Source organism: Acanthaster planci, linkage group LG11 (assembly GCF_054643075.1).
Source record: "Acanthaster planci isolate LZ-2023a linkage group LG11, COTS_SCS, whole genome shotgun sequence".
Classification (NCBI taxonomy): Eukaryota; Metazoa; Echinodermata; class Asteroidea; order Valvatida; family Acanthasteridae; genus Acanthaster; species Acanthaster planci.
This window is the reverse complement of record NC_141787.1, coordinates 9,290,043-9,315,409: the sequence shown is the minus strand read 5'-3', so window position 1 is coordinate 9,315,409 and position 25,367 is coordinate 9,290,043. Positions and strand designations below refer to the sequence as shown.

Below are 25,367 nucleotides of genomic sequence, written 5' to 3'. Positions count from 1 at the left end.
GTATAACATTGGCAGGTGAAGAATGGACAGAACAGGCTGTACGCGAGGAAAACAACACCCAAAGCATTTCAGTGAATTTGTTGCCAGCAATTTCTCTTTATTTTGTTTTCGCACTGAAATGATATTTTTTCCTTGCTTTAACAGCAAAAAGATTGTCAAAATTAGCACGACCAAATTGTGACCAAGCTTCGTTCTCTGGCAAACCCTGTGAGCAGGAAGCATACATAAATGATGAATATTTAATGATTTGGGTATAAAAAGTGCAGGATTTTCCAAATAAATTATACTACACCTGTACTTAATTAGAACATAAACATACACTACATATGCTACTATTTAATACGAAGCTGCGGCTGAAAACGTTTTAATTTGTTATTGCTCATTCATAAAACATAAAAGTGCGCATCTACGATCTGATAGAAGACTGATACCAATATGATTTTTTATTCTTATTCTTCACCACAAAGTGACACATTAAGCAAACAATTTAACTTATCTGCAATAAAAAACTATTTCACAATTCGCATTTTTTTTTACCTCGAAAGCAAACTCCACGAACATACCGGTAATTATTCACAACAGAATTTCAGAGTGCATGGAAGACATCACATAAAGGCACTCTCGGTGTGCATGCCTGGACACTATCCAGTTCCTAAGCGACTTCGTCAAAAAGGCGGACACACCACGATTTTCAGGCTCCCATTCGACTATCGCTGAAGTTGCACATTAACTTCCGGTTCCATTATTCCACATGAACGGTGATCGTTGCATGTAACTCAATGTGCAGTGTATGTGCAGTGGGCGTGGTTTAAATTAAAGTGACGGCACACGTACGAACCGGATAGCCCCAGTGCACCAGAGCACTGTCAACCAACTTTGGGGGCGTGGCTCATTCAGGGAGGGGGCGCGACTGTGACAATTTTAGACCTTCCTGAACGGTGGCCCGAACTATCTGGTACACAGGCGTCAACTTTTTTCCTCGACGGAAAACAGATATATATTATTAAAAACTACCACCTGCAAAATAGAGTTATCTAAACAGTTTAAAAACAACTTTTTCTGACCCTTAAATATAAACCTTGATGGCCTGGACTTTTTACTTTTTTCTAGTATTAAAAAATAAAGGCCTTTGTATAGTCATTTACTGCATGCCAGAGATTTTAATTTCCAAAAAGGCAAAGAAAAGCAGCGCATGAAACAAAACCCATCCAAACATTTCTCCTTCAAACAAGATGTAACTTATTTTCTAACGGTCATTCGAATGGGGTATAGATGTACTTCCAACCCATCTGGCCAATGGTAACGTGGAGTGACCATAACAATAGCTGATCGTGATACAAGTTGATCACAGAGTGAATAAACAAAACCTTTACTTAACGCTGACAAGATCATACAGATGTCCCCACTGCTCAGTTTGTAAACCTGCTTTGCGTTAGAAGAAATATAAGTGAGAACAAAAATGTAATAGGGTGTTTCTGAAGGGGTCCAATTTTTTCCTAGTCCCTGTCACAGCTGATTTACGATTGTGTTACTCAGAACAGATTTTCTTATTTCTGAGAGTGATGAACTGATGTAATTTACCTGCCAAACAAATAGTTTGAAATCAATGTCAGTGATATTTCCATGTCAATTACACAGGCCAGGTGTAACAGAGACATAAAGATTGGCTCTCAGAGCCAGTTCAAGATTGCAAAACAACAGCCGTCAGTCTTCACCGGAAAGTTAAATACCTTGCAACAAAATCTAGAAACAGGAAAAACTTGAAAATGGTCGATAAGCTAGCAGCAAGCTGAAGTGCGAGTACGGCCAAAACGTCAACTGGTGTACGTTGGACCGTGACTGGCTCTCCGACAGGGATTCTATACCGAGCGTTGAAATCTTTCGGAAGCATCGCTTACTTCTAGTGCGAGAGTAGTATTCTAATCCTGTGTTTCAAACACCACCAGTTCTAAGAAACGGCTCAGCTTTTTTACTGCTTCGAGGTGACGTTCTTTTTGAAGTCGTTCGGTCGATTGGTGTTACCTGGTGGCCGGTAGTTGACGACGATCACATACCGCTCAGCGTTCAGCATCTTAGCCTTGGCTATTCCTATTTCGGTTGAACTCTTCCATACCATCTGTGTGAATCGTTCTGTACCTGAAAGCGGAACATGAAACAGCATAAACAAGTAGGTAGGTTTCAATGAAAATATACCCCTCTGGCTACTTTGGGGAAAGCTTATAAAATAAACAATAAGATGAATATTCAGTTGGTGGCTTAGTTAAGGAGTGAATTATGATACACTATAAGATTATAGAAACTAATTATATGTATTATAACTTCCATTAGTTGCAAAATGAATGGTAAGAAAATATTTCTTTTTCTTTTCTTTTTAATTTACAGATTTGCGGACGATTGAGGATAATTATCGAGGTGAATTCAGCGGAGGGACAGCTGACCAATACACTGCTTCTGATCTGTTACCCAGTGCTTTATTTTATGCCCCGGGGCAGCGCTTGGACTGTCTTCGTTTGAGCCGTCCACGTGACAATTGGACATAGAGGAGCTTTACCTTTCTGCCACCTGGGATTGTCGAAATCGTAGTATTCCGTTTCCTTCTCCCAAAGGTCGACAAGTCCCTCCCCGCTGATGTCCTCATCCAGTGTCGTGATGTGTATGTTCTCTCCGAGCACTGGGCGACACACAAACGAAAATGATGGCAAGTTAATGGAAACAGGGAGTGTAGAGAAGACCTTGCTTAGAATTTGAAGCTAAATGAGGATTATTTTTTAAGTGAGATTGCGAGTGCATTGAGTTAGTTCCCTGTAGATTTTGGGGCGAGAGCTTCTGCATCTGTACGCCGTACTACTTGTAGACACCAATGCTGGCTTTGATGCAGCTTTTCTAGGAATGCACACGAAACTCCTTTTAAGAGCAGGGAAATATTTTTTCAAGCAGTTGTAAGTTCCCAAATAGGGTTACACACTATTTATATCGAAACAAACTACAGCGGAGTTATATTAAAAGCCAACAGAAAACGTCAGGGCTGTGGTAGATGCCCACTTCTGACTTCTGACTATGGAGTTGAAACGGGAAATACGCGTTCGCACGTATGTGTACTTGGTTAAGATTATGTTGAATGTTTGAGCGAATAGGTATTGACATTTTTGAACCGTTGCCACGTTCCAAACGCGGCAACCGATTCATTTGAGTAGTAATGCATAATACTTTACCAAATGGGCAGAAGCATATCCTTTTTGCTACAGTACTGGTCGAGCAATTTATTTGTCGTTTTGGCGTACCTTTTGAGCATACACTCCGACGAAGGTAACAATTTCGAAAGTCAACTGTTTCGGTCTATTTGTCAACTGTTGGGAATAAATAAAACCCGCACCACACCATACCATCCTCAATCGGACGGTCTTGTAGAACGTTTTAATCGTACGATACAGACCATTCTTAGCATGTACATCAAAGAAGACCAGTCTGACTGGGGTGTACATTTACCATACGCTATGATGGGTTAACGATGTGTGAAAAAAAAACACTGTCAAACCTCACCAATAAGAGGTCTTTTGGACTTGGCAAATGAAAACAACGAAAAACAAAGGACGTCGTCGTTATAACCAGACTCTTGCGTTAACAGTGCTCTTATTACTCGAACTCGAGACAGAATACCACCCATCGTCTAAAATCTCCACCAAGCGGATTTGGACAGATCTGAGAGAGTTGAATTTTTCTGGGTTTTGTCACTAATGGTAGAGCCCACAAGTCAACAGCCAGTGGGCTTGCTCTTAAAAGTGGCAATGAAGCATTGTATACTCACAAGTGACTGTTTGGAATATTTGGGACAGACATGAGAAACGGCCCTAAAACAGCAGACATCGACAGTCTTACAATTGTGGGTGATATCTACTGTACATTTCAGCAAGATATCTGAAAGGGCTCGTCGTTTTTGATAATTATGACAAACCACTTTCATACAGCCTCTACTCACGCTGGTTTTCACTGTGTTGCTTGTATCCCTTCTCTGCTAGATTTTGCGCCCAGTTTGCCGCCTGCGTTGCCACATCCTCCGCCCATTTTAAGGGCGCGGCGCCGTAATCTTTGCGTACCCGGTTGTGGGCTTCCAGGCAAGATTCTTGGAACTCATCTGCCGGGGAAGAAAAAAAGTTGGTAAGTTTATTTATTTACGTCTTTCTAGTAATGAAACCAAGGATTCCTTAAAAGTGCCCTAGGCATTGTCACTCGAAAGCCTGAAGAAACGTGTAGAGAGGGGACAATGAGAAGCAGTCACAGTTCTAGTGGTGGGAGGAAAACCCACTGCATGAAATCGGGCAAGATTGAAAACCCAATCCACATGTGGACAGGGCTGGGAATCGAACCCAGGACCACAAAGGTCCAAGGCGAGGAAAGAACCACGACGGCAACCTGATCCACTGACCCCCCGAGTTATCAACAAATATGATTCGAGGCCCGGGATGGCAGGATTAGTGGAGAAAGAAAGAAGTTGATATGCCTGTAATGGCGACAATGGTGCATACCGGTATATATACACACAGTGATAAAATTAGATCGAATCAACGACGTAGACAACGGTAATAAAGTTTGACAGATGAGGAAGAAACGACTACATGTAAATAATAAGGTTTAACTATTTCGTACTTGAAAAACTGTTTGATAAAGGGAATAATGGCGAATTAGAGGCTGATCATGAAATGGACGGCTTGAATTACGTATATCGAGTTAGTCCCACTCCGTGTTTATTTGATTAGGAATGTTGAACCTGGTGGCCGAGGAACACGAATATAGGCCCAACCAATGTCCAGTTGCATACAGGAACTTATCGCATCTAAAACATTAACCCTCACATCGTATTGAGTCTGATTTCTATCTGGGCCCGTCATGAAACCGAACCCTGTGGCATTCGGGAACTGTATCCAAGAATAAAAACAAACATATCAAGTGCGCGTATAAACGTTCCCAGGATGGTGTCTCGATTGCGGTCAAGTTTGAGTCAAGGCGACCGCCCATGGCTCAGTGGCACGCCCAATTTACATCCAGTCGTCCCTGCTTCAAGGGTTTCATGATCTGGACTTCCCTGTTTACATAATCCTCCGAGTTGTGTTTCCAATTTGACAAGCCGAGAGAACTTCCTGATTTATGCGGTCAATGAGCGGGCACCGTTGCCGTGACAACTCGAACCCCAAACAAGTGTGCATATACGAGGTCTCTCACGGGTGCTTCCTTCGTCGAGTCGCGAGGGTTCGAACTGGTCTGGTGAAGTGGGTGGTTGAAAATTGTCTAGCCTTATCAACACACAATTTGAAGTTCGTATTTCAAAATATTTTTCAACATTTACTTAAATATCCTTCCGTCCTTGGGGCAGTACTTGCGTTCGTTTCGAACTCAAGAAACCCCTTCCATCACAGCAAAACTAAAACCACTTAAACTACAGTAGACTGATATCGTTAGACAACTGTAAAATCTCTGGTAGAGTGTTGAAAAGTTTACGCCAACTGAACAATAAGTGATTATAATTCGGAATGAAAGCCATTTCAATGCAGGCATCATTTTTTATCCAGCCTTTCGATTGTTGTGGCTCGTTTTTACAGGAGAATTTGTGGAAATGATATGGATAATTCCTGCACGGTATTGATATAACTTTTTTGTATATTTTGGCACAAGACTTTGCGAATAGGGTATTAAGGAACCCCCCCCCACAAACAGTTTGGCAGGCAGGACCTCCTAGTTCGTGATACCCCATGCGGGTCGTCAGGTGAAGAACCGGGGTCGTTTGGGGCCGACAAGGGACGCGTCATGACTCGACCCCCATAAAACAAACCCCTATGGAGTCAAAGACTCCATTTCGGACCATAAATTCTCCCCTAATAATGACAAAACATTTTGGCACTGTTGATAAATTGACCGCGAGATATAAATAACTTCCCTAGAGAGCGTATCATATCCCAGACTACATGTACCACACGGTTCGTGCACTGTACAGGCATTTGTGCCGGTGGTCCAGCGCTTGCAGCTTATAGCTTCATTAGGCCTACATTTCTGGGCAGCGTTGGCAAACTTTAGAAAATAGGTTATTAAGGGAATTTATTTTTTTTTTCAAGAATGATATGCAATACGGGCGTTTCACAATAGTGCGCTTTCAAGATTTTGCAACGCGTTGGGCCAATCACAATACTCGAAATCTGTCGACCCAATGCGCGTTTGGAAAGGGTCGACGGATTTTGCGCATTGTGATTGGCCAACGTGTTGCAAACTCTTGGAAGCGCACCAATCCAATCAGATATTGTATTTCCAAATTGTTTCGTTTGACCATGGACCTTAATGTAGTAAAAGAGTCGAGTGAAATCCAGCACACTGTCAACAAGACGATCACCAGCGCAATTATTTTGTAGTTCTGCGCAAACTACCGGACTATACGCGCATTTTGGCACCAAATTCGTTCATGCCGGACGTAACATTTTGGAGAAATGTTGAAATAAGACTTCCGGAACAGCACAAAAACTACTGCAGTATTTCTTCCTCCAGGAGAAGAAATAAACGAAAAAGGTAACGAAGCCAAGTGGACACGCTAATTACCACATTACACAGTGCTTGTCCTCGAGTGTTTAAATTTCACTTCAGTATGTTGGCCTACCTCGACATCCGCAATGTCAACACGACATGCCACTCAATGTCGAAAAGTACGTTATATCGTACAGAGAATATTTATTCTGGTGTAACATCACCTTCCCCAAACAAACTTGTCGTCGCCGGATTCTTAGCCTCTTCAATGCATGCAATGTGCACAAGAAGGCAGCTTAAACATCTTCACGCGAACATCTCAACACTGGGCCAGCTGTGTATTGACATTAATGATTGGCGCCGTAAAATGACCTGCCAACCGACGGTCGGGAATGCGCGTTAAGCTCGCGCCGCGCATCTCGCAAACCAGGTTAACTGTGAAACAACACTTGACAGACGTTCAATGGGTGTATGACCGAATATCTCGAAATGAGTACATGCACCACTATACCAGGCACCCACTCCACTTCTTGTTTTTTTATTTTCGTGTGCCGAATAAGAGGCATATATTTTGCTCTTGGTCTACTGACATCACCCGATTGAGCATCGCAACACGATACAGACAATTCTGCGGGTAAGGACGTTGATTGCTCCTTCATATTCCGCCGTGCGAGATTACTTTAGAATCCAGTAACCGAGAGGATGTTTAACGACTTACGACGCATTTTATCGAGCTCAGGCACATAATGGCATCCAGACGCCAAGAAAGGTGTAAGAACTATTCGATTACAACCTTTGCTCGCGAAAGTATTTTTACAGCTGACGAATGAGGAAATGTATACACGTAACATATCCCTGAGACGGAAGTCAAGGACATTTTTATTTGGTCATAACTTAAAAAAAATGAATGTAACTCTTCTTTGTCGTGGATTATGAATTTTGCAGGTGAAAATGCAAAAAATAAATTCATTTCGTGTAAACAGAAATAAAATCGGTCAGCATTAAATGGCTGCATCGTAGCCATAATGTTGGGATCCTTTTGAGCCATGTGGTCTGACTTTCTAAATGTACCATCTGGAATTGACAACAGGGTGATTCATGGCAATGTACGAAATACCCCAGATGTACAGATATGAGGTTAATGCCAAGGAGGCAACAAACTTACTCCAAATGAAATTCTAAATCATGGAGTGACGTCATGCCGTGTTTCTTGCCCAGATGGAAAAAAAGAGTGAAAAGGAAAACGGGCACATTCCAATTCTGTAATCTACAGTTTACCAAATTGATTCCCGTCTATCTGGTTTTAAAGAAAACGCGTGGGACTCCACTTCTTTAAAACTGGATGTCTTTGGAACAGCGCCCTCTGGCGACTGTGAGAAATCAAGTATTCAAATTACCGATTATCATTAAAAAAAACTACATGCTCAAAGTGACCGATGGAAATTTAGACAGCCAAGTAAACCGGGTTGTGTGGCTTTCCGCTGTCTGAATTCCTAGTTTGTTAGGCTATATCAGCCTATATTCATAGACAATAATAATACCTAGGCCCTATGTCCCAGTTTAACGACTTGAATCGAAGACAATGTACAGTGTAAACCTGCTTCGGTGCCTGTGTGACTTTTCGCAGCCAGTATAATATTCCAGGCCCCTCGTTTTCCTCTGCAATGATAACCAATATCTATTAAAGTATTATTCCATAAAGAGGCATCACATTTTCCCCCTTGCAATGGTTAATTATTAGCCATCGGAAAGTGATAATACGTCCTAAAAAGTCAATAAATCCGAGAAAATATTGACGAATTCTCTTTAACACGGAACTATCAGACCAGTCTTATAAGATTTGTGTTGAGTGCTGTCCTATGGAACTCTTTCCGTAAAAAGTTCTTATCCTCCAAGTCTATAAACTCAACACTCATTTTATCCAGTAACTTATACCGTGTACGAACTTTTGGGGTCATGTGGGTTGGCTTTACGAATACTCAACAATCGACCGTATGGTGTGGTAAATTGTCCAGTTGGTACACATTTCATAGAAACCAAGGAAGCTGAAGTCTATACCAGTGTGAAGGATTGGGTCAAATCTGGTTGATCCTTCAAATTTGAAGCTTAGTTTACGCCAGCATGGTTTCTTGTTCGAACGTACATCAGGCCCAGGTACGTGAACATGTAGACCTATTCATGTTACTGAGTTGCAGTGGTGTCATATTTGTACATCTGCCTACAGGGTACCTCAATGTGTAAATACGGTACTCACCAAGTTGGCTATCTTCCGGCATAATCGAGAAGGGTTGTGTAGCGACGAAGCCCTCAAAACCTGTGACGTTACAAAATGGTGTTCATAAAGGGTCCGAACTACAACATACATGTACGTATACGTTCTGTCCACAGCAGTACGTGTTGTTTGGAAGCCTAGAAAATGCCGTCAATCGATTTCTCTTACGACGGTGGTATACTGTTTCGCATTCACTGCGGGTTGCACATTATTTGTGTTGCCGGCGCACGGTTAAGCCCAAGTGACTTTTTTCCATTCAGTGTATTGAATCACAGGCTTAGGTATAAAGGTCGTCAAGTCCAAAGACTGAACAGGCAGAACCGCTCCACCAGTTCTGTTTGCCAAATGCCTTGGTAAATATCAGAAAAGAAGTTCCGTTTTCACACTGTTGATTTTGTAACGGGGCTTGCATTAAAGGTTGACATTTGGATATTAATTACAAGAGCAACGCCAAGAACAGGAACTTGGCTGAAATCAGTTAATTACTAATTTGTAATAACTGCAATTGGTATGTGAAGTCTAGGTGTGGAAATACGAGTATCATTACATGTAAATTCCCCTCCAAATTAGATTGCAACCCCTACGGTTGGAGAATGAAAGAGTCCGAAACACCTGAACCACTCATGCGTTACGTTGAATGCCACACGTGAATGTGTGAATCTGGCGGTTTGAAGCGTGTTTGCATTCAGCCAGTTTCTGTTTACTGATATACTTCAGTGTGCTATTTACTACCGTTGTACAAATCGCGGAGCCATTGACAAGCAAATTATTTTATTCCAGTTTACAAAAAAGGGGCATTGTTAACCGTCTGTTGAGCTTTTCAAAACTACGTGACTCACTGGAATAAAAACGTTGCCAAGTCAGTGAAGGATATGCTGTAGACGTAGGGAAGTATATTCATCCCGTCTTGGTCGTGTACAGTGTATTTTGATTGTTTTTTTTGGGGGGGGCACAGTCTAGATCATGTTGAGGAATTTCAGTTTTTCTTCCGGTCCGACATTCATGTTTTCTTTTTGTTTATTTTCTCTGTTCAGGCGCAGATCGGGGGGGGGTTAACACAAGTCCACAGAAATGAGACATTAAAAATATCTTTGGCCTGACCCTCCCCCCACAAAAAATTCCTGGATCCGCCCCTGCTGTCTTTGGAATGAGGGTATATGCTGTAGACCTTTTCTCTAATAAATTAAGATTAAGTTATGCATGCATGCGCATAAATGGCATTGGTGGCAAGAAGTGTAAGCAGGTCATTGAAAAAGTACAGGGGTGCAATTTTGATCATTTGCTCTCAGGTTTTCTGTCTTTGTTCAGTTTGTCTCCAGAAAATCCATCATTTTTGACATCGTTGAGTAGACTCTTTAGTACTTCATTATTACATCTAAATAACAAACATGTCATCTGTGAGGGCGCTCTATTCCGGTGATTACCTCGTAACACCGTGGAGGTAGGAAAGATGTGAAGTATTAAAGATACAAGATTTTTCTGAGGGAAAAACAGGGGAAAATCTAGAACCATCAGTAGTTGCATAATTTCTTTTGACATTTATACGAAATCTGTGTTGATTATCTGGAATTCGTTCTGCATGTGATGTGATTTCAGCTGTTTCGCGCATTTACGCGGTCTGGCGCCCTCAATACACGCAAGGCCCGCGCAAGTCAAATTTGTGGTGATTGACGCGCGCTGCACGGAAGGTCAAAGAAACTGCCTTTCGATTTCAAACCTGAACACTTCAGAATGGCCTGTCGGTTGACTCAAAACAAATAATAGTCGACATTGTGTATGCTCAAAAACTGCAGCGTAGGTGCTGAAATGCAATCGCACAAAACCATGCAACGCACAGCGACATTTTACACCGACCTGTTATAACATGAACTGGATGCTTGCATACAATTTTGTAGGCAACATGTATGGCCAAGTTCGGGCGCGAACTATAGTTCGACCGGTAGTCAATTGCTTTTTAACATTGCGCATGCACAATTCTGTTACACTCGAACTACCCTTGTGGGTCTTTTTTTTTATAAGTCTTATCGTTACATTTCACCGTTGGCTGCGCTTCTCCAAGTGTGCATGGTCATTGGAATTTCATGCTGTTATTTTCACGTGAATGGTTCCCTCTGTAATGATAAATGAAATCGGCTATTGATCACTAACGATGCGACCGTACCCCTCGTCCCAAATGTTCGACTAGATAGTCCAAACCATCCATCATTCGGGCAGTGTTCATTGAACTATAGTTAACTGTATTCGTCGCTTGAACCTGCCCTATATGCTGGCGACCTGCTGCAAACACTTGAACACTTAGATGTCTGAGTGATAACAGTTATTGAACCTATTGTCATGATTTCTTCTCTGGATCACAGCACTCTATATACCCTTGCAGGCCTATTGCATTAGTTGATATTTGGATGACGGTTATATTGACCGTATTTTGCATGTAGCTCGACACCATGTGTTGCACTGTGTGTGGTACACAGACGACTTAAAAGACTGAGCTGCGGCTGAGTACAACGACGATTTGAAGAGAATTAGTGCATAACGCAGCGGGCCATTATTCGGCCTTTCAAAGCCCGCTAATACTAGTTCCCTTCGTATGTAAAGTGCACTATGTCGCTTGCTTCATAGAAATTCGTCAGGCGCAGGGGCCATCTTTTTTGAGCCACTGAAGGTCAGTCATTGATCGTTCGCTCTTTTATCGAATTTGGTCATGGGGGGGGACTAAAAAGGATATGTCAGACTTGGTTGATTTGCGCCTTAGAGTAGTGCAGCCATAACTCAAAGCAAATTTCGTTGAAATTTAATCGGGCGCACTTTGCTTTTGCCTTTGTATGAAGTATGGACGGTCTTACTGCTTGTTTAACGCTAATCAAACTCGCAAAGTGCGACCATAAAAATGTCAACTGCTAAGACTTTAGATGCTAACTTTCTTGTACATTTTCATTTTACAGAACGGAAGGCCCGTAAGGATCGAACAGAAGATTCTTGCGACTTCCATTTGTACTTTCATGGATGTGATACGTGGACGAATGAAACTGAATTGATGGTTATGGAGGCCGGACTAGAATTTCAGTGTTTTCTTTATTGTTAGTAAAAATGCTGCAGAGCCAAAAGTGTCGTTGCAAAACTGCTCTTAAAATCCCTCAACGCCAAATAAATGTAACGTCAACCGATGAGCCGCACAGCAGAAATTGTTGACATATTCACATCTATTAAAACAAAGTCAGATGAGAACCTGTTACAGGAAACTGAATGATGGCATGCCAGCTTTTGATGCTGTGCGAAACCTTTTTGTACAACGCGCGCGGTGGCGCACTTCACACCTGCCATATGCAGACATAGGAGCCCTGCGGTTTGAGCTCAAAGCTGTAAATGTCCTCCACGGCGTAAGCTAGACGTCTGGGCTGGTATGGTAGATTTGTTGACGCGAGTCCGTGGTTTGCACTCGAACTGCGTAGGGGCATATAGCTGGATTTAATTGCATTCTGACTTTTAAAAGTCAAATCTTTCCACTTCGCGTTATATTTTTAGTATCTGTATCATCTGTGTAGAGGTCTTTCATGTGACGTAACATGATGGGCAAAGACATGAAGCGCACCATGTCCGTAAAGGCGCATGCATTTTCGAATCTGTGTATCTGTTGGCAGTTTCATGTGCTCCATCCGTGTACCGTCGTAAATCACGTAGCTAAAAATCCTCTATAGCTGAATAACAGTTACACTCCTTTTCCAAGTAAAATGCCATACCTATGTCACCCGTATCAGTGCAGTGTGTCCTTTCAAAATGCACATCTCGATTTATTACAAAAATCCGTGCCTACGTGTATCACTTTCAGGCTAAGAAAATACCTCGCCAGCTCCTTTTTATTTAATAAAAATACGTAATATATAAGAGATGTTGTATATCTGTTTCCGTTGGAAGTAGGGGTCATGCCGGTGTTTTCCAGGAATCACGAAAGACCTGTAGGTCTGCAAGCCGGTATAGCCGTCTCTCCAGGGTGCAGACCACTAATTCAAGTGAGAGTATCTGGCCAGCTCATTAGCATTAAAAGTGCCCCCACAGTGTTTTTTTTTTAAAAGGAGATTGTTTGGCCCCCAAAATGGTGAGATTGTGTAAATCGTTGCCAGGATCAACTCCCTGGGTCTTTGAGCTTTCATATGAGAGCAGAATGGCTAAAAAATACATTTGGAAAATGGTCGTCAGTGCCCGAGAAAGTTGAGGGTTGCCACTTGAAGTACGGCTGCAATCAGACTTCGGAAAAATCACTTTTGGGGGGGGGTGATTTTGTTTTGTGGGAATAATTAAAGATGTAATTGGTTAACCCACAAAAACTTGAAAAGAAATTGAAAGATAAGTGACCAGACAAGAAATTCAATTGTGTTTCAGAAATTTCAGGGATGTTTGCGTGCATTTTATTGGGCCCTGAACAGTGCTGATTTTACACTGTTTTCAATGGGGCCTGAATTAGTGGACTGTACCCTTCACGGGAACAAAACCACCTGAAGCCCTTGGAGGCTCTGTATTGATTGGATGTGCTGTGTGTTGCAATCCATGGGACTTTTCCTCTTATGGGTCCATCCCACTTAAAGGGGTCTGATCAATTCAGAACTCCGTTGAGACGACCAGGCCTGGTCGTATTACAATTCCAGCCTTTTTTATCATTCAATGGACCATTTCATCTCCTTGTGAATTATATCCGTGCTGTCATGGCGCATTCCACTTGCAAGGCAATAAACCTAATTTGATTGAATAATGCTCATCTGAGGAATCCATGAAAACTGATATCCTTCGTGCGTCTTTTGATTTCTCATTGTACCATGTTGGTCGCCCGCTCGGCAGTTATAAATGAAGGGTAAAGTTTGCCTTTCTGAGCAATCTGGCGAAACTCCGCAACGGCTGTACGTATTTGAATTGAATGACGAGTCGAATTTGTCAAAAAGGAAATTGCACGGCTGAATTGGAATGCCCGAATTCCTGAAACGGAGCGCGGGAACGAAGGGATTTGTCGAACCGCAGCCATACGGAAGCACGTAGATGGAAATTCAAATGCCAACGAAATGAATTAGGCCCGGAAAACCTATATTTACGTTAGATAGTATTTGTTCTTGCTTGATAAAGCCAAAACAGGTGGCATTTCAACAGAAGAGAACCTTGAAAGATACACTGGTAATCAATCGGTGCACCTGCTGGTTTGGGGCAACCTCGACTGACTTGATATGTCATGAGCAGATATTCGCGAGATGTCTGCCTTCACTGCATTCTACTGAAAGTTTCCACTCATTTCACTCACCATATGTCTTCATAGGGCCAACGAAATAAATTTTACCTGGAGTCATATTTTGTTTGACTTTCTACTGCCCTTAAGCGCATAAAAGGAGCTTTTTAATAGGCTACCCCACTTAGGTTAATGTCATCAAAAGTTTGCTTATTAATATTCATTATATTTAAATTTCCGTGACGTACTTCTATTGCTGTGGTGTCAAGACGGGAGAAAAATCTGTCAATTGTCGCCATGTTCTGCTTAAATGACTATGAATATTTTTAAGAAGGTCTTACTCACTCGAAGAAAGGGAAAGTGTTGTCATGTCGCCGTGTCAGTGCAAAAACATCAATGCCGGTTTAGAGTTGTTTTGAGAAAAACGCATGCATAAATAGGTTTGATTCCTCGCTGTTAGGTTTTCTGCTGAATTGAATCACACTTGCAAAATGGTGTCAAAATGACCGCAAAGAGTTACCCTAAACAATTCCTTAAAGGCTCAACTCCTAGCCTGAAAAAATGCATTGCAGAGATATTGAAAAAAATGTTGAGGGGGGCCCTAATTCCGCCCTGGCTCTTTTAGGTTTTAATTTATTAAAACAGAGACTGTTGCTGCAAAAAGCGCCCTGTTTATTTCCCAATTTATTTCCTCTCGTCAATATTGACATCACATAACACTGATTATATTTTACATACATAAACATGTACCAACAACGACCAGAGGTTGCATTGTACGCGCTTATAGTGCGCGGCGTTGATCAAACATGAGGGGAAGGAGATGTCCACTTTTCCCAAGACCCACGACGATTGAGCAAAACAATGCTCCAGCACTGAGAGAGCTTTTTGCCTTTCGAATAACAAGGGTAATTTTTTTGCTCTCTGTACACTGAGATAAACGTTGCTTTTATCGTTGATAAATGAGAATGAAAATCCCTGAGAGATGATATCTCTGTGTGTATAACCCTCGATTGATGACGGTACTGTGAATTGGAACACTATAGCCCCAATACCCGTGTGCTGAAATCAATTTAATCCAATTCACCGAGCCAACTGGTGTTGTGCTCACAGCGCATTCCTGGGTTTAAATGGGGACTTTGGAAATGCATTTATATTACGAGAGTTCAACTATTCACTGGATAAATGTTCCCGAGCGAAAGCTTCCATTCTCCTACCGATTGTCGTGTGCTCGCGCGTGTCCTTTGCACTGCTGTCATACAACGAATCACACCCGAGCGTTTCACAAAATGACGTGCCGGTATTTTGCTTTATTCCTGCAGCTGTCCTCCGTGCAGCGGCCGTCACACCAGAGAAGTCACCACCTCGCCATCGAAACAAAACCTTCAGTTCCCCTGACGAACGGAGACCTACAGAGTGCGGCAGCAATACCAATAGCCAATTGCTCCCAGTGACCTAGACCTACACTGCCAGCAGCAGAACCTGACCAAAGCACTTCATAATAGTGGTGAAATGGCCGTGAAAGTGAAGGAGGTCTGCAGCCGTTTACAAAAGGAGTGATTTCAATCTCCAAAATGATTGTGCATAAACTACAGCAGTGAGATATCTAGATGCGGGAATGCCTTTCGGTGCAACGATACATACCCGTACAACAGGATTTTTGTGTGAGCTTTGAAGCGGTAACGACTTGTTGCAGTGGAATATAAGTCGTTGCACCTATCATCGTCAACACTTCGAAGGGCGGCTTTTTTTGCGAAGTCGCTGTCTGTTCTCTGTATTCTACGTTGAACTTTAACACTGTGAATCAAGGGGCACCGATAAGTACAAGAACGCGTGAATGGTATTTCAAAAACAGCTGATGACGGGGCGGGTTCGGAAGCGATCAAGTTCAGGTGAGAAGTATTGTTACTTTCCTTGACAGTACCTAGTTTGTTTTGTGTTTCGTGTTGTCAAAACTTGGAGAAAATAGTCATCTTTTGCACTGTGAACACTCAGCTGAGCTGGATCTTTGTTGATGCTTTCCTTGACTTTTCCTCTACGCATAACACTTCCCTATCCCTCCAATTCCTCTAAAACTGTTTTTCAGAATTAATATAGGATACATTGCGTGGACACGGCATAGTCCACACAAGGCTTGCACAATGTACGTTTGTGTTTTTGGCTGTCAGGGAACACACACGGTTTGTAGGTGAAACAGACTCAACAAATAGGCTGGTAAAGTCTGAACTGATGCAATATGAGGATGCATGAAGAGCAGTACCTGCTGTCAATGATGCCTGTACAGTATACGGCCCAGGTACTGGACTTTCACGTTGTGTATATGAATTTCAAAGATACCTGTGCATGTGGGAAAGAGATATGGGAAATGTTATCATTTATAGCTTACATAATAGACTGCTTCGAATGTTGATCCCGGGCCTTGAAGCACCCTTACCTTATCAGCACTTGAAACGTAATTCCTGTGAACGTTTACTTAATTTCCTGACGAAATCTAGAATTTAGTTTAGAAAGTGAATGAAAAATACAATGTTGCCTTCATATGAAGCGGACGTTAGGAGTAGACGTCTTGGACACAACATATTTTTCGTGTCCAGTTGTCCATGTTGCCTCAATTCCCTGCCGCATTGGACTACTCTTTTCACAGCGTGTAAGGCAAAAGTGGATTACAAGTCTTTGGCTGTTTTTTTACAACAAATGAGTGAAATCCACATGCCAAAAAGTGGGTAAAATGTGAGTCAGTGTCCATTTTTTCTCAAAAAATAACAAAAATGGATAGTCAAAAGGCACTTTTTCAATGATACCATGACGTGCACTCCGGCAAATAATAAAAAAAAACCCAGTCCACTTTGCCACCTGCATGCAAGGAGCTTTTCACCATTGCTTACGCGTGACATCGCATTTCATACAGGCATAATTAATTACTTTAATTGAATCTGTTGGAGAGGGATGTGTTCTGGATAGATCTGTTCTGGATATTTGACGTCGATTCGCTTCTCATCATTTAGACGCATGATGACAACATGAAACCACCAATTCATTTTGCCTAGAACGCTGGTGCTGATGGCGATTATTGTGCACAGCCATGGACAAAAGCCCTTTAGGATTTGCAGCGCGGCAAATTAGTATTCCCAATGCCTCTGTCATTCGAATTCATTAGTGGGCAGAGTTGATGGATGACCGGTTCTAACCTGTGGAGGGCAACTGGATAACAAATCCTTCCCCAGGCAAGCCATTCCTAGTGAAGACGGTGAGATGATGATTAACTCTCTAACTTCATTTGGCTCGAGCGCCATATGTCAAGAATTGGGTTAAAAATTTGAGGAGTGGATGCAAAGTTCAGCTCAGATTGTGCTGAAAATGCAGAAGACGAAAACTCCTTTTTTCCCTGTCGCGCTGACCCGGAATGTCTGCCTATATTCTATTATCAGGGATTTTAATACGCACACAAAGTGAAAAAGAAAACTACGTTTTATGAAAGTACTGTACATGAAGCTCGCCGTTTGTCACTCGAGCTGCAGTTACGGTTCGGTGTTAAGCTCACTGGTACTAAACACCGTCGCCGTTTTCATTGTTCGTATTATCGTCAGTTCTGTTACCCGTGTTGCCGTTGCTCCAGTCGCTGTCACTATTTCCACTGCTCGTAGCTGCTGTCGTCGCCTTTGCACTTGTGCAGCAGTTAATGTATGTTGTTCCATATTCTTTTGCAAGTGTGTAAGTAGCTGCTGTTTTTGAGGCTGGTTTGGTTCGATTGTCACTAGCACTGATATAGGCTGATCAAGTCACTTCTGTTTCTTTTTCGATTGCTAACGAGCTAGGTTTGTTAAGCTGGTTACTGTCACTCTTAGCCTTACCATGGAGCTCCTTTTTACACGTCCCTCTTCTTACTATTACTGCTATTATTGCAATTGTTTTAACGGCAATGCATTGACCGTGTAAATTATGGCGTGTACTATACTTAAGTAGTATTTCAGGTTTTTAAAATTCAAGGAGTTTCCGTCGAGCTTCTGAGCAGCCATATTAAACATGCAAGAGCCGGAGGGGTGTGCTGATGATCATGATAAGAAATGGCATTAAGAGGTGTCAAATACATGAGCTGTACTCCCACAAATGGAATTAGAGATTGGTCCGGTGCATTGGATGTTGCCATGGGGACCGAGGACCGGCGAGATACAAGCCTCTCCGCGTGGGAGGGTTGGGAACCATGCCAGGACTTGTTGCCGAGTGGGAATATACCGTTTGACGGATTTGGGCTTCCACGGTGGTTTTTATCTTGGCGGGCCACGGCCAGCCTTGTAAATGTAAATGGCCCCAAAGGGAGTCATCAATCTGTCACATGCTGAAAGCTTTGGGAGCCTTTTACTAATCTGCTGCTTCGGAAACACAAAATGTCTCTACGCTCACAGTCGAACCATAGAGCTAGGTCGAAAGCATGACATTTCCGAGCTGTTTTCAGCTCGACTTGACGACAGACTGAAAACCCGCGGTTTCATCTTTAGTGTGGGTCTGTGGCGGGAATGTTGTAGTGGGAACGATACGTAGACCTCGGCTGCCCCATCTGATATTTAATTATTTAAGGCACACGTTGATCGAGAGGTACCAGTATTCTGCACATTCGACAAACATTCGCTTTTCCTTATACTCATTCCTGCCACGGGGTGATGCATGTCTTGCGCACGGCTGCTGTACCCTTGCGATTCTCTCGTAATGTATGCATTATTCTCGCTACCGCAAATGCTATAATGATGTGTTTCCATGGCAATGACCATCATATAGCACCCGTCAGTTGACTGGTAATATTCTGTGTTCCCAAACTGCCGGGGGTTTCACGCAATGGCGAGCGAATGGCTGCCGATGTGTGAAAGTGTTCGGCGACGCACTGCACAAGACGTGCTAGAAATACACAGCTGTGCGGGATGGGGTGATTCCTTCGAAATTAGATAGATGCAACTCGCTTTAATTCGGACAAATTTGAATCGCATGATTTCGAGTGGACGAGGCAGATTCGTTGTAGGTGATGTTCAAATCCAAAGGTTTGTTGGCTGACGGTGACAGATTTAGCCTGTGTCTGAGAAGTGAGCCAATTTCGTCAGGAAATTTGTCATGAGGCGTCCCTGTGTGCAGAAGTGGAAAAGGGGGACAAAAGATCCCAAGAGCCCTACGCCGCATCCCCTGCTTGCGTTTTTCCGTGCGTTTTGTTTTTGCTGCTGCAGTGCTGTTTCTTAGACCATTTGAGGTGTGGCCGACACAATAGACGGGCGCTCTTTGAAACGGGCATATTTCAGCAAACACGAAAGATTTAGCCAAACAAACAAACAACGCCCTCCTATTGTGTCGTGCAGGTTACTCGGGTTAATTTGAAACCAGTTCTTTGGTACTGAGGCGTCCCGCGGAACGCACTGTTGATGTTACGGTGTCCTGTCCAGGGTTTCATGTACTTTGACTCCCGCAAAGACTCGTAAAAAGAGTGGGAAGGCAACGAGACAGGTACCAGTATACCTCCCACCTGGGACCTCATTGGAGACGATCGTTCAAAGTGTGGTCTAACTTGTGAAATCTCCGCATGTAGGGCTAAGGAGCACGTGTTCACGCCTTCCTTTTTGTAGTTTTTTTGGTATATCAGGCTTTTGTGTCTTTAACCGTGTATGCGGCTAATTTGTATTTCAGTATCATTACCTTTGTAAAAAGAGATTTTTACAATCCACGATAAAGTGAGTTTGGTCTAACTGTCTGTTAAATTGGCTAACTAATTTGTCCAGTGTTCGATATTATTGCTGCACAATAGGAGTCCGGCTTTGCCGAAATATTTTCCTGTGCCTCGTCTTTGTCTCGATCTTCGGCTGTAGCTGATACTTAGGTCCGTGACGCAAGTCTACGTTTTGGTACGGGACCATCATGACAATCGCCTTTCGCGTTCTGGTCTGTGGGTTTCACCGACAGGCACTGCCTGACCAACATCAGGGGACACATTTAACTACCGATGCGTGGATTAAACAAGTGACATGACTGATGCCTGCATGGTCAATTGTCTCTACACTGTAAAAAGGTTGGTCAATTTTGGGTTGGTATTTTGCCCAATGTTGGTAAAAATATCAACTTAGCAACCTTTGGGCAGATTCTTCCCAATATCTGGTCAATATTTGACCAACAGTGATGTAGCTTTAACCAAGGTTGGGCAAATTAGAAATGCCCAACACTGTTTTGCCCAACTTTTTTTACAGTGTATAAACTGCAAAACAACTCATCATGCGAAACAAGGACAGTTGACTGTATAAATTATTCATATCTTTATAATTTATCGCTGCGTTTTCATTGATTCTCAGCGTAATTATGAAGAGAAGGGGTGCCACATGAGTTTGTCGAGAGACACTCCTATTCGGTATGGCAAAACTAAAGAATTTGTGACGTCAGATCAAATAGTTGCGCTCCGAATGCACACAACTTGAACATATTTCAACTCGAGCGAGCTTTTGCTGCACGTGACCTTTCGTGATGTCCAATTCGCTACTGGAAGAATTTAACGTCAATTTGCTATCGGATGGATTTATATGATGCTGATAAAATTGGGAATCTCGTGTGACATCAAAGTGGTTTATAGAGGTGGTGGGAAGTAACGTTCCAAAATGCCACCCGGTTTCGCTGATTACGTCACGCGGAGATTCTGATTGTGGATGAGCAAGACTAGTGGTTATCATGGAAACTGAGCTACCCAGCCCACACCACTAAGTCAAAGAGAGATTTGCGAAAAGGTCGTGGGACATTTAATGTACTGCCTGTGCTGGCCATCCGTGGCGGTAATGTAATGAACGATTTGTGGAGATTGTGCGACTCAGCTGACGCGCAGTAATCCCCCTTTTTTTGATGACGTGAGCCGCTGTGAGTGGAAAAAAGGCATTTTGTCGAGGAACTGCCGCTAAAGGCGCAAGCGTCCATTCCGGCTAAAAGCATCTGTATAAAAGGGACTTGTTGGGCACAATTTGTGACTTTGCCAAATTGGACTTGTAAGTCTTCTGTAGCGTTTTCATTGCAGTGTCCAAGTTGTTTATTCGTTCGTGAGCTAATGACCGGAGCTCTTACGGAAGTGCATGCATTGGATTGGCTCTTTACGAGGGTACCGCATGCGCACTTGTTAGTGTAAAAGTAATCCGACGAAAAACTTTAATCCAAATTTAAGAAGAAAGTTAGAAAGTTCAACCCCCCCCTAAATATTAAAAGGAAAGATCTTCCATTGTATTCGTGATAGGAAATGTCTATCAGCTGGTGGGATTTCTTGAGGCCTTGTATGACGCACAGCATGCCTTTTTCCCGGGTGTAATTATAGCGGCCCGACGCGGGCATGTTGTGAAGTTGATCAACAATCCTTGAAGGTTTTAGCTAATTTTTCGCGCAGGAGCTGACGAGGAGGTAATTAGGTGGTGTTGCCTCGTCAACCAAATGAAAATATCCTTCCTGTACTTTGATAAATGAGATAGAGGTAGATAAATGAGGTAGATTCAGTATGTGTCCAGGCCTCGTCTGTGGGCCGGGCAGAAGGCGGGATTTTTCGGAGCCGTTACATCACTCGGAGGTCATCTGCTGTGTAACGTATATAGCGACCGACTTACGGTTGTGGAAATTCAGACCAGTGGCGTAAATATTTGTTGGGACCTGGGGTTGGGAGTGGGGTGACGTGAATCCAATAATTGCCCGGCCATGAAAATTTGAAGGGGGTGCTGATTTTATGTGACATAAGGGGTAGCTGTTCATTATAACAATGTTCATCTTCAATGTACATGTATATATTCTTACATTCCTGGACCTTACATCAAAACGGCGTATTCGAACCTTTAGAAAAATCCCTCTTCTTCCGTCTTATTGAATGTATTTTGGTTGTTGTGCAGTCTAATAATTCCTCAAAATCTACCTCAATATTGTCCCACCAAGAGATTCAATAGCTCATCCCATCTGCCATGGTACAAAAAGTGGGGTAGGGTATATTTACGGTACCCCCATCTCCTAGGATTTACACCCCCCTGATTCAGACCCTGTCCCGGCTTCCAGAAGTGGATGTTGGCGATGTGGCATATTAATGTTTCCAAATTTTCCCTGAGAGTCGCACGGAGATTTTCACTCGCTAAGCAAATTGGTCATTTGAAAAGACCACCACAGGCAGTGAAAATGTTGCTTTAAAAAGGAGACAAACCGAAAACCATGTAATATACCTTGAGTGTATATAAACCGGACCAGCCCACACTATTTCTTACCCACTCACCCCCGAATGCTATAATACAGCCCTGATTATAGAAACCTCTCGCCTCACGACCATGCTCATCAACAACGACATCACATTACATTTCATATCTGAGGGATTTCCTGTGATATAGCTGCCAGCAACGACGTGTAATTTGTAGCATTAAAATTCACTGTTATAAAAAATGTATGCGCTAATGAAGATTCGAAAATGAGGCAATTTCCCGTTTATGAGGCTGGCATGACGCCGTGCCGTGGGCCCGAACTCGGCAGGATATTCCTGGCCTCGGGGGACTATGGCCAATAGCTTCCCCTAATAGCCTGAACACGTATCTCAACCTTATTCCGAGTTCTGGATATCCACGTCTTGACATCAGACGGGTGATATTCAGTGAATTATGCTGTCGATGTGCTTTCCCGACTGATGGCTGTACTGATACACTAATAATGGATTAACTATGTAGATACAATATCCATCTCTCTGGAAGGAATATACGTACATGCGCCCGATGTTATTGTGAAGCCCAGGTAGATGCTAGATGGCTGCTAGATTTTGGAATAATATTCGCTGCTATCCTGATGCGATTAGAATTATAAAGATAGGTTAACTAATTCGGGTTTTCGTTTAGGTTTTTTCTATATTTTAGTCTAGTTTAACCACTGTCATCGTTTATAGTATAAAACATTATAACTGAATTGCTACATCTTTCAATTGATCCATAGTTTTGTATCAAAGTATTCCTTGGTATTTCGCGATTATAAATAGACAATGCAAGGGAGGTTTCGAGAACAGTGTAAATGACATTTCAGAATAAATCACAAATACTTTTAGTTTAGGTCTAAGCGTATAATCCCTGCATGAGCGGTATTAAAATGGGATAAAATCCTTTAGCCTTTACTTTTCTTTACCGTATTATTGTCTCATCTTATCTCCTGTAAAACCGCCCACAGCAAAACGACCTGCCACTGAGTGTTTTGTCTTCCCAGTGCGGTTGTATTGTTGAAAATTGGTGCATTGGAATTGTGGTTTCAGTGAGTGAAGTTCGCAGTTTGGCGTCCTGTATGGTTCTGGTCCAGCCTTAAAGAATCTGAACACTAGCTCACCTAATCAGAAGATGTAAATATAGACACACTAAATTAATGTACAAGTTTCTGGAGGCACTTTTTCTTGTAAAAGAGATTATCTGCTTTGAAAGCTTACCGTGGTTGTAAAAAATGTAGATAGCCGTGTCTGTATATACAATGGCAAAAATGGGGTATGAGCTGTAGGAGCCCCGAGCTGGACCAAGGGAGGGCGCAATTTCCCTTGCAACGCAGGCTCCGTTGGTAGGAGCCGCACTTCGCTGGTTCACAAACGACTATGAAATGCACGCATTATTGTCGCGTCGCCATACAAACAAAACGAGCACTCGCGACCAACATGGATCTTTTCAACCGATGAGGAATGCTTCTGCTCGAGGAGGATAGAGTAACTGGAAAGACATAAAAACTGCACGAGCTTTCGTTTCAACAACACTACTTCATCAGACGCAACAAGTGTTCCCAGGCCCTACTCATTGCATCTGAGTAAATGCTATCCCTCATGTTTGCTATTGCGCTGTGTGGATGTGAACACTTTCAATATTATCTCAATGGTGGAGTCAGCTTTAAAGGCAAACAAAAATTGGAAAATATTTTTTTGAAATGGTATCTCAGTGAAAATACACTTCAGTCCCCGTGCTTACGTCATCTCCTACGTCAGTGTTGATTTACCCCGTTTCAAGGAACAGCCAAGGGACCAAACCCTATTTTACAACCGGCACCAACCTAGAGGTCCTCTTGAAAACAACAAGAAATGTATCTGTGCGTCCGACGCAGTGGCGGTGTCATTGCACGCATCTGTGCCGCGTTAAGCCGGCTGCGTCACAAGAGTCTATTTTCGGAGACTTCGACGGCATTTCTTTGACTTGCAGAATTCTCGTCGCACAGTAAGCCCTCGGTTCTCCGTTCGCAGCTTCTGCTGGACTCAAGACAAGTCAGTTTCGATAGGAGTGTAACTTAAGACGGCCCTTCAGAAGAGAAAGAGAAGACAAAAATACTCCTCTGTTTTTCCAGGACTTCGATGTTATTTCGTTCCTTTAATGTCAAGCTCCTCCCTATATGGAACATTTGTCTTGGGCGCGGGAGTGTCAAGTAACCGATACCCGTTTGTTTGTTCAGCGACCATTCACTACCAAATCTGTTTCCAAACTAAACACTTCAAGTCCATCGCTGAATGGTTTCAGTGGGCGCAGTTGGATTCATCAAAGTAGCCGTTTTGGAAGCTAGTCTATTATGAGACATGCGATTAAGTCTCAAAACACCTTTTTTATAGTGATAATAAAAGAACAAATGAAAATTCCTTTTTTGCAGTGACTTTCGCTGCTTTCTCTTCCGAATCTTTCCCAGTACCTGCGTCTAATTCAGACAGCCTATTGCTTTCCTTGGTTTTAGTTCCATGAAGTACCTCGTCTCGGCATTTTGCTGAAAACCATCCAAAAGCTTTAAAGTGTCTCTTTCCAAGGTAACCAGTCTCCCCCAATAGGCAGCGCAACAATGTATTACGTTTCGGGTATCGACAAGGCTCCTTTAGAATTGCACGGTTATCGTTGTAAGTGGTTGCCATGGTAACGCGGGTTACCATTTGCATCACGGCATCCTCTGTCAAAATAAATGGTGTAATCCAATCAGATGACCTTTGTCGGGAGTTGCGTGATTTACACCGCCCGCGGGACGTATAATTTCCCCTGTTGTTCCTCCTGCTGTTTGCGTTACAAGTAACCTTCTCCATTTTCGATTTGCCGTTTCAATTTTTTTGTTTGCTGTTAACGATGAATGACCGGGAATGTCAGAGTTCACCGAGTGTCTTATATCTCACATGGACTTGAAATCAAGGCCTTACAGTCGGTCACACGCATGTTGTTCTCAGAGTGTTGTACGTAATGGTCATGTGGTCATTTTGGACAATAGAAAAAGTAATAATAAGGAGGCAAATGCTGTTCCTTCACGATGTCATCGAGAGGGTGCGTTAGTCAAAGAGGTTATAGAAATGAGCTATCCAAGGGCGGGTTTTAAACTCGCAGATCGCCCTGCCTATTTGTGAGGCATATCCATGGCAAAACAACAATTGAAGAAGGCGTACAA

General features: G+C 42.7%; 2 protein-coding genes across 3 annotated transcripts in view; one reads left to right on the top strand and one right to left on the bottom strand.

Moving 5' to 3' along the window:
• Nucleotides 1–76: 76 nt before the first annotated feature.
• On the bottom strand, nt 77–9,104 carry LOC110983855 (Golgi-associated plant pathogenesis-related protein 1-like). The gene is made up of 4 exons (XM_022243466.2): nt 8,759–9,104; nt 3,977–4,132; nt 2,552–2,671; nt 77–2,136 (listed from the first exon to the last, which is right to left on the bottom strand). Exons 1-4 carry the CDS (start codon nt 8,778–8,780, stop codon nt 1,970–1,972), a joined length of 465 nt encoding a protein of 154 aa, XP_022099158.2. The 5' UTR covers nt 8,781–9,104; the 3' UTR covers nt 77–1,969.
• The window catches only part of LOC110983854 (synaptotagmin-1-like), a 62,788-nt gene continuing 45,870 nt past the window's right edge, over nt 8,450–25,367 (top strand). The window contains exons 1-2 of one of the 2 annotated variants that reach the window (XM_087143101.1): nt 8,450–8,658; nt 15,302–15,871. The gene's annotated coding sequence lies outside the window, so the exon portion shown is untranslated. Of the gene's footprint in view, nt 8,659–11,170; nt 11,439–15,301; nt 15,872–25,367 lie in introns of those variants that run through there. The other variant, XM_022243464.2, reaches the window with a different exon arrangement.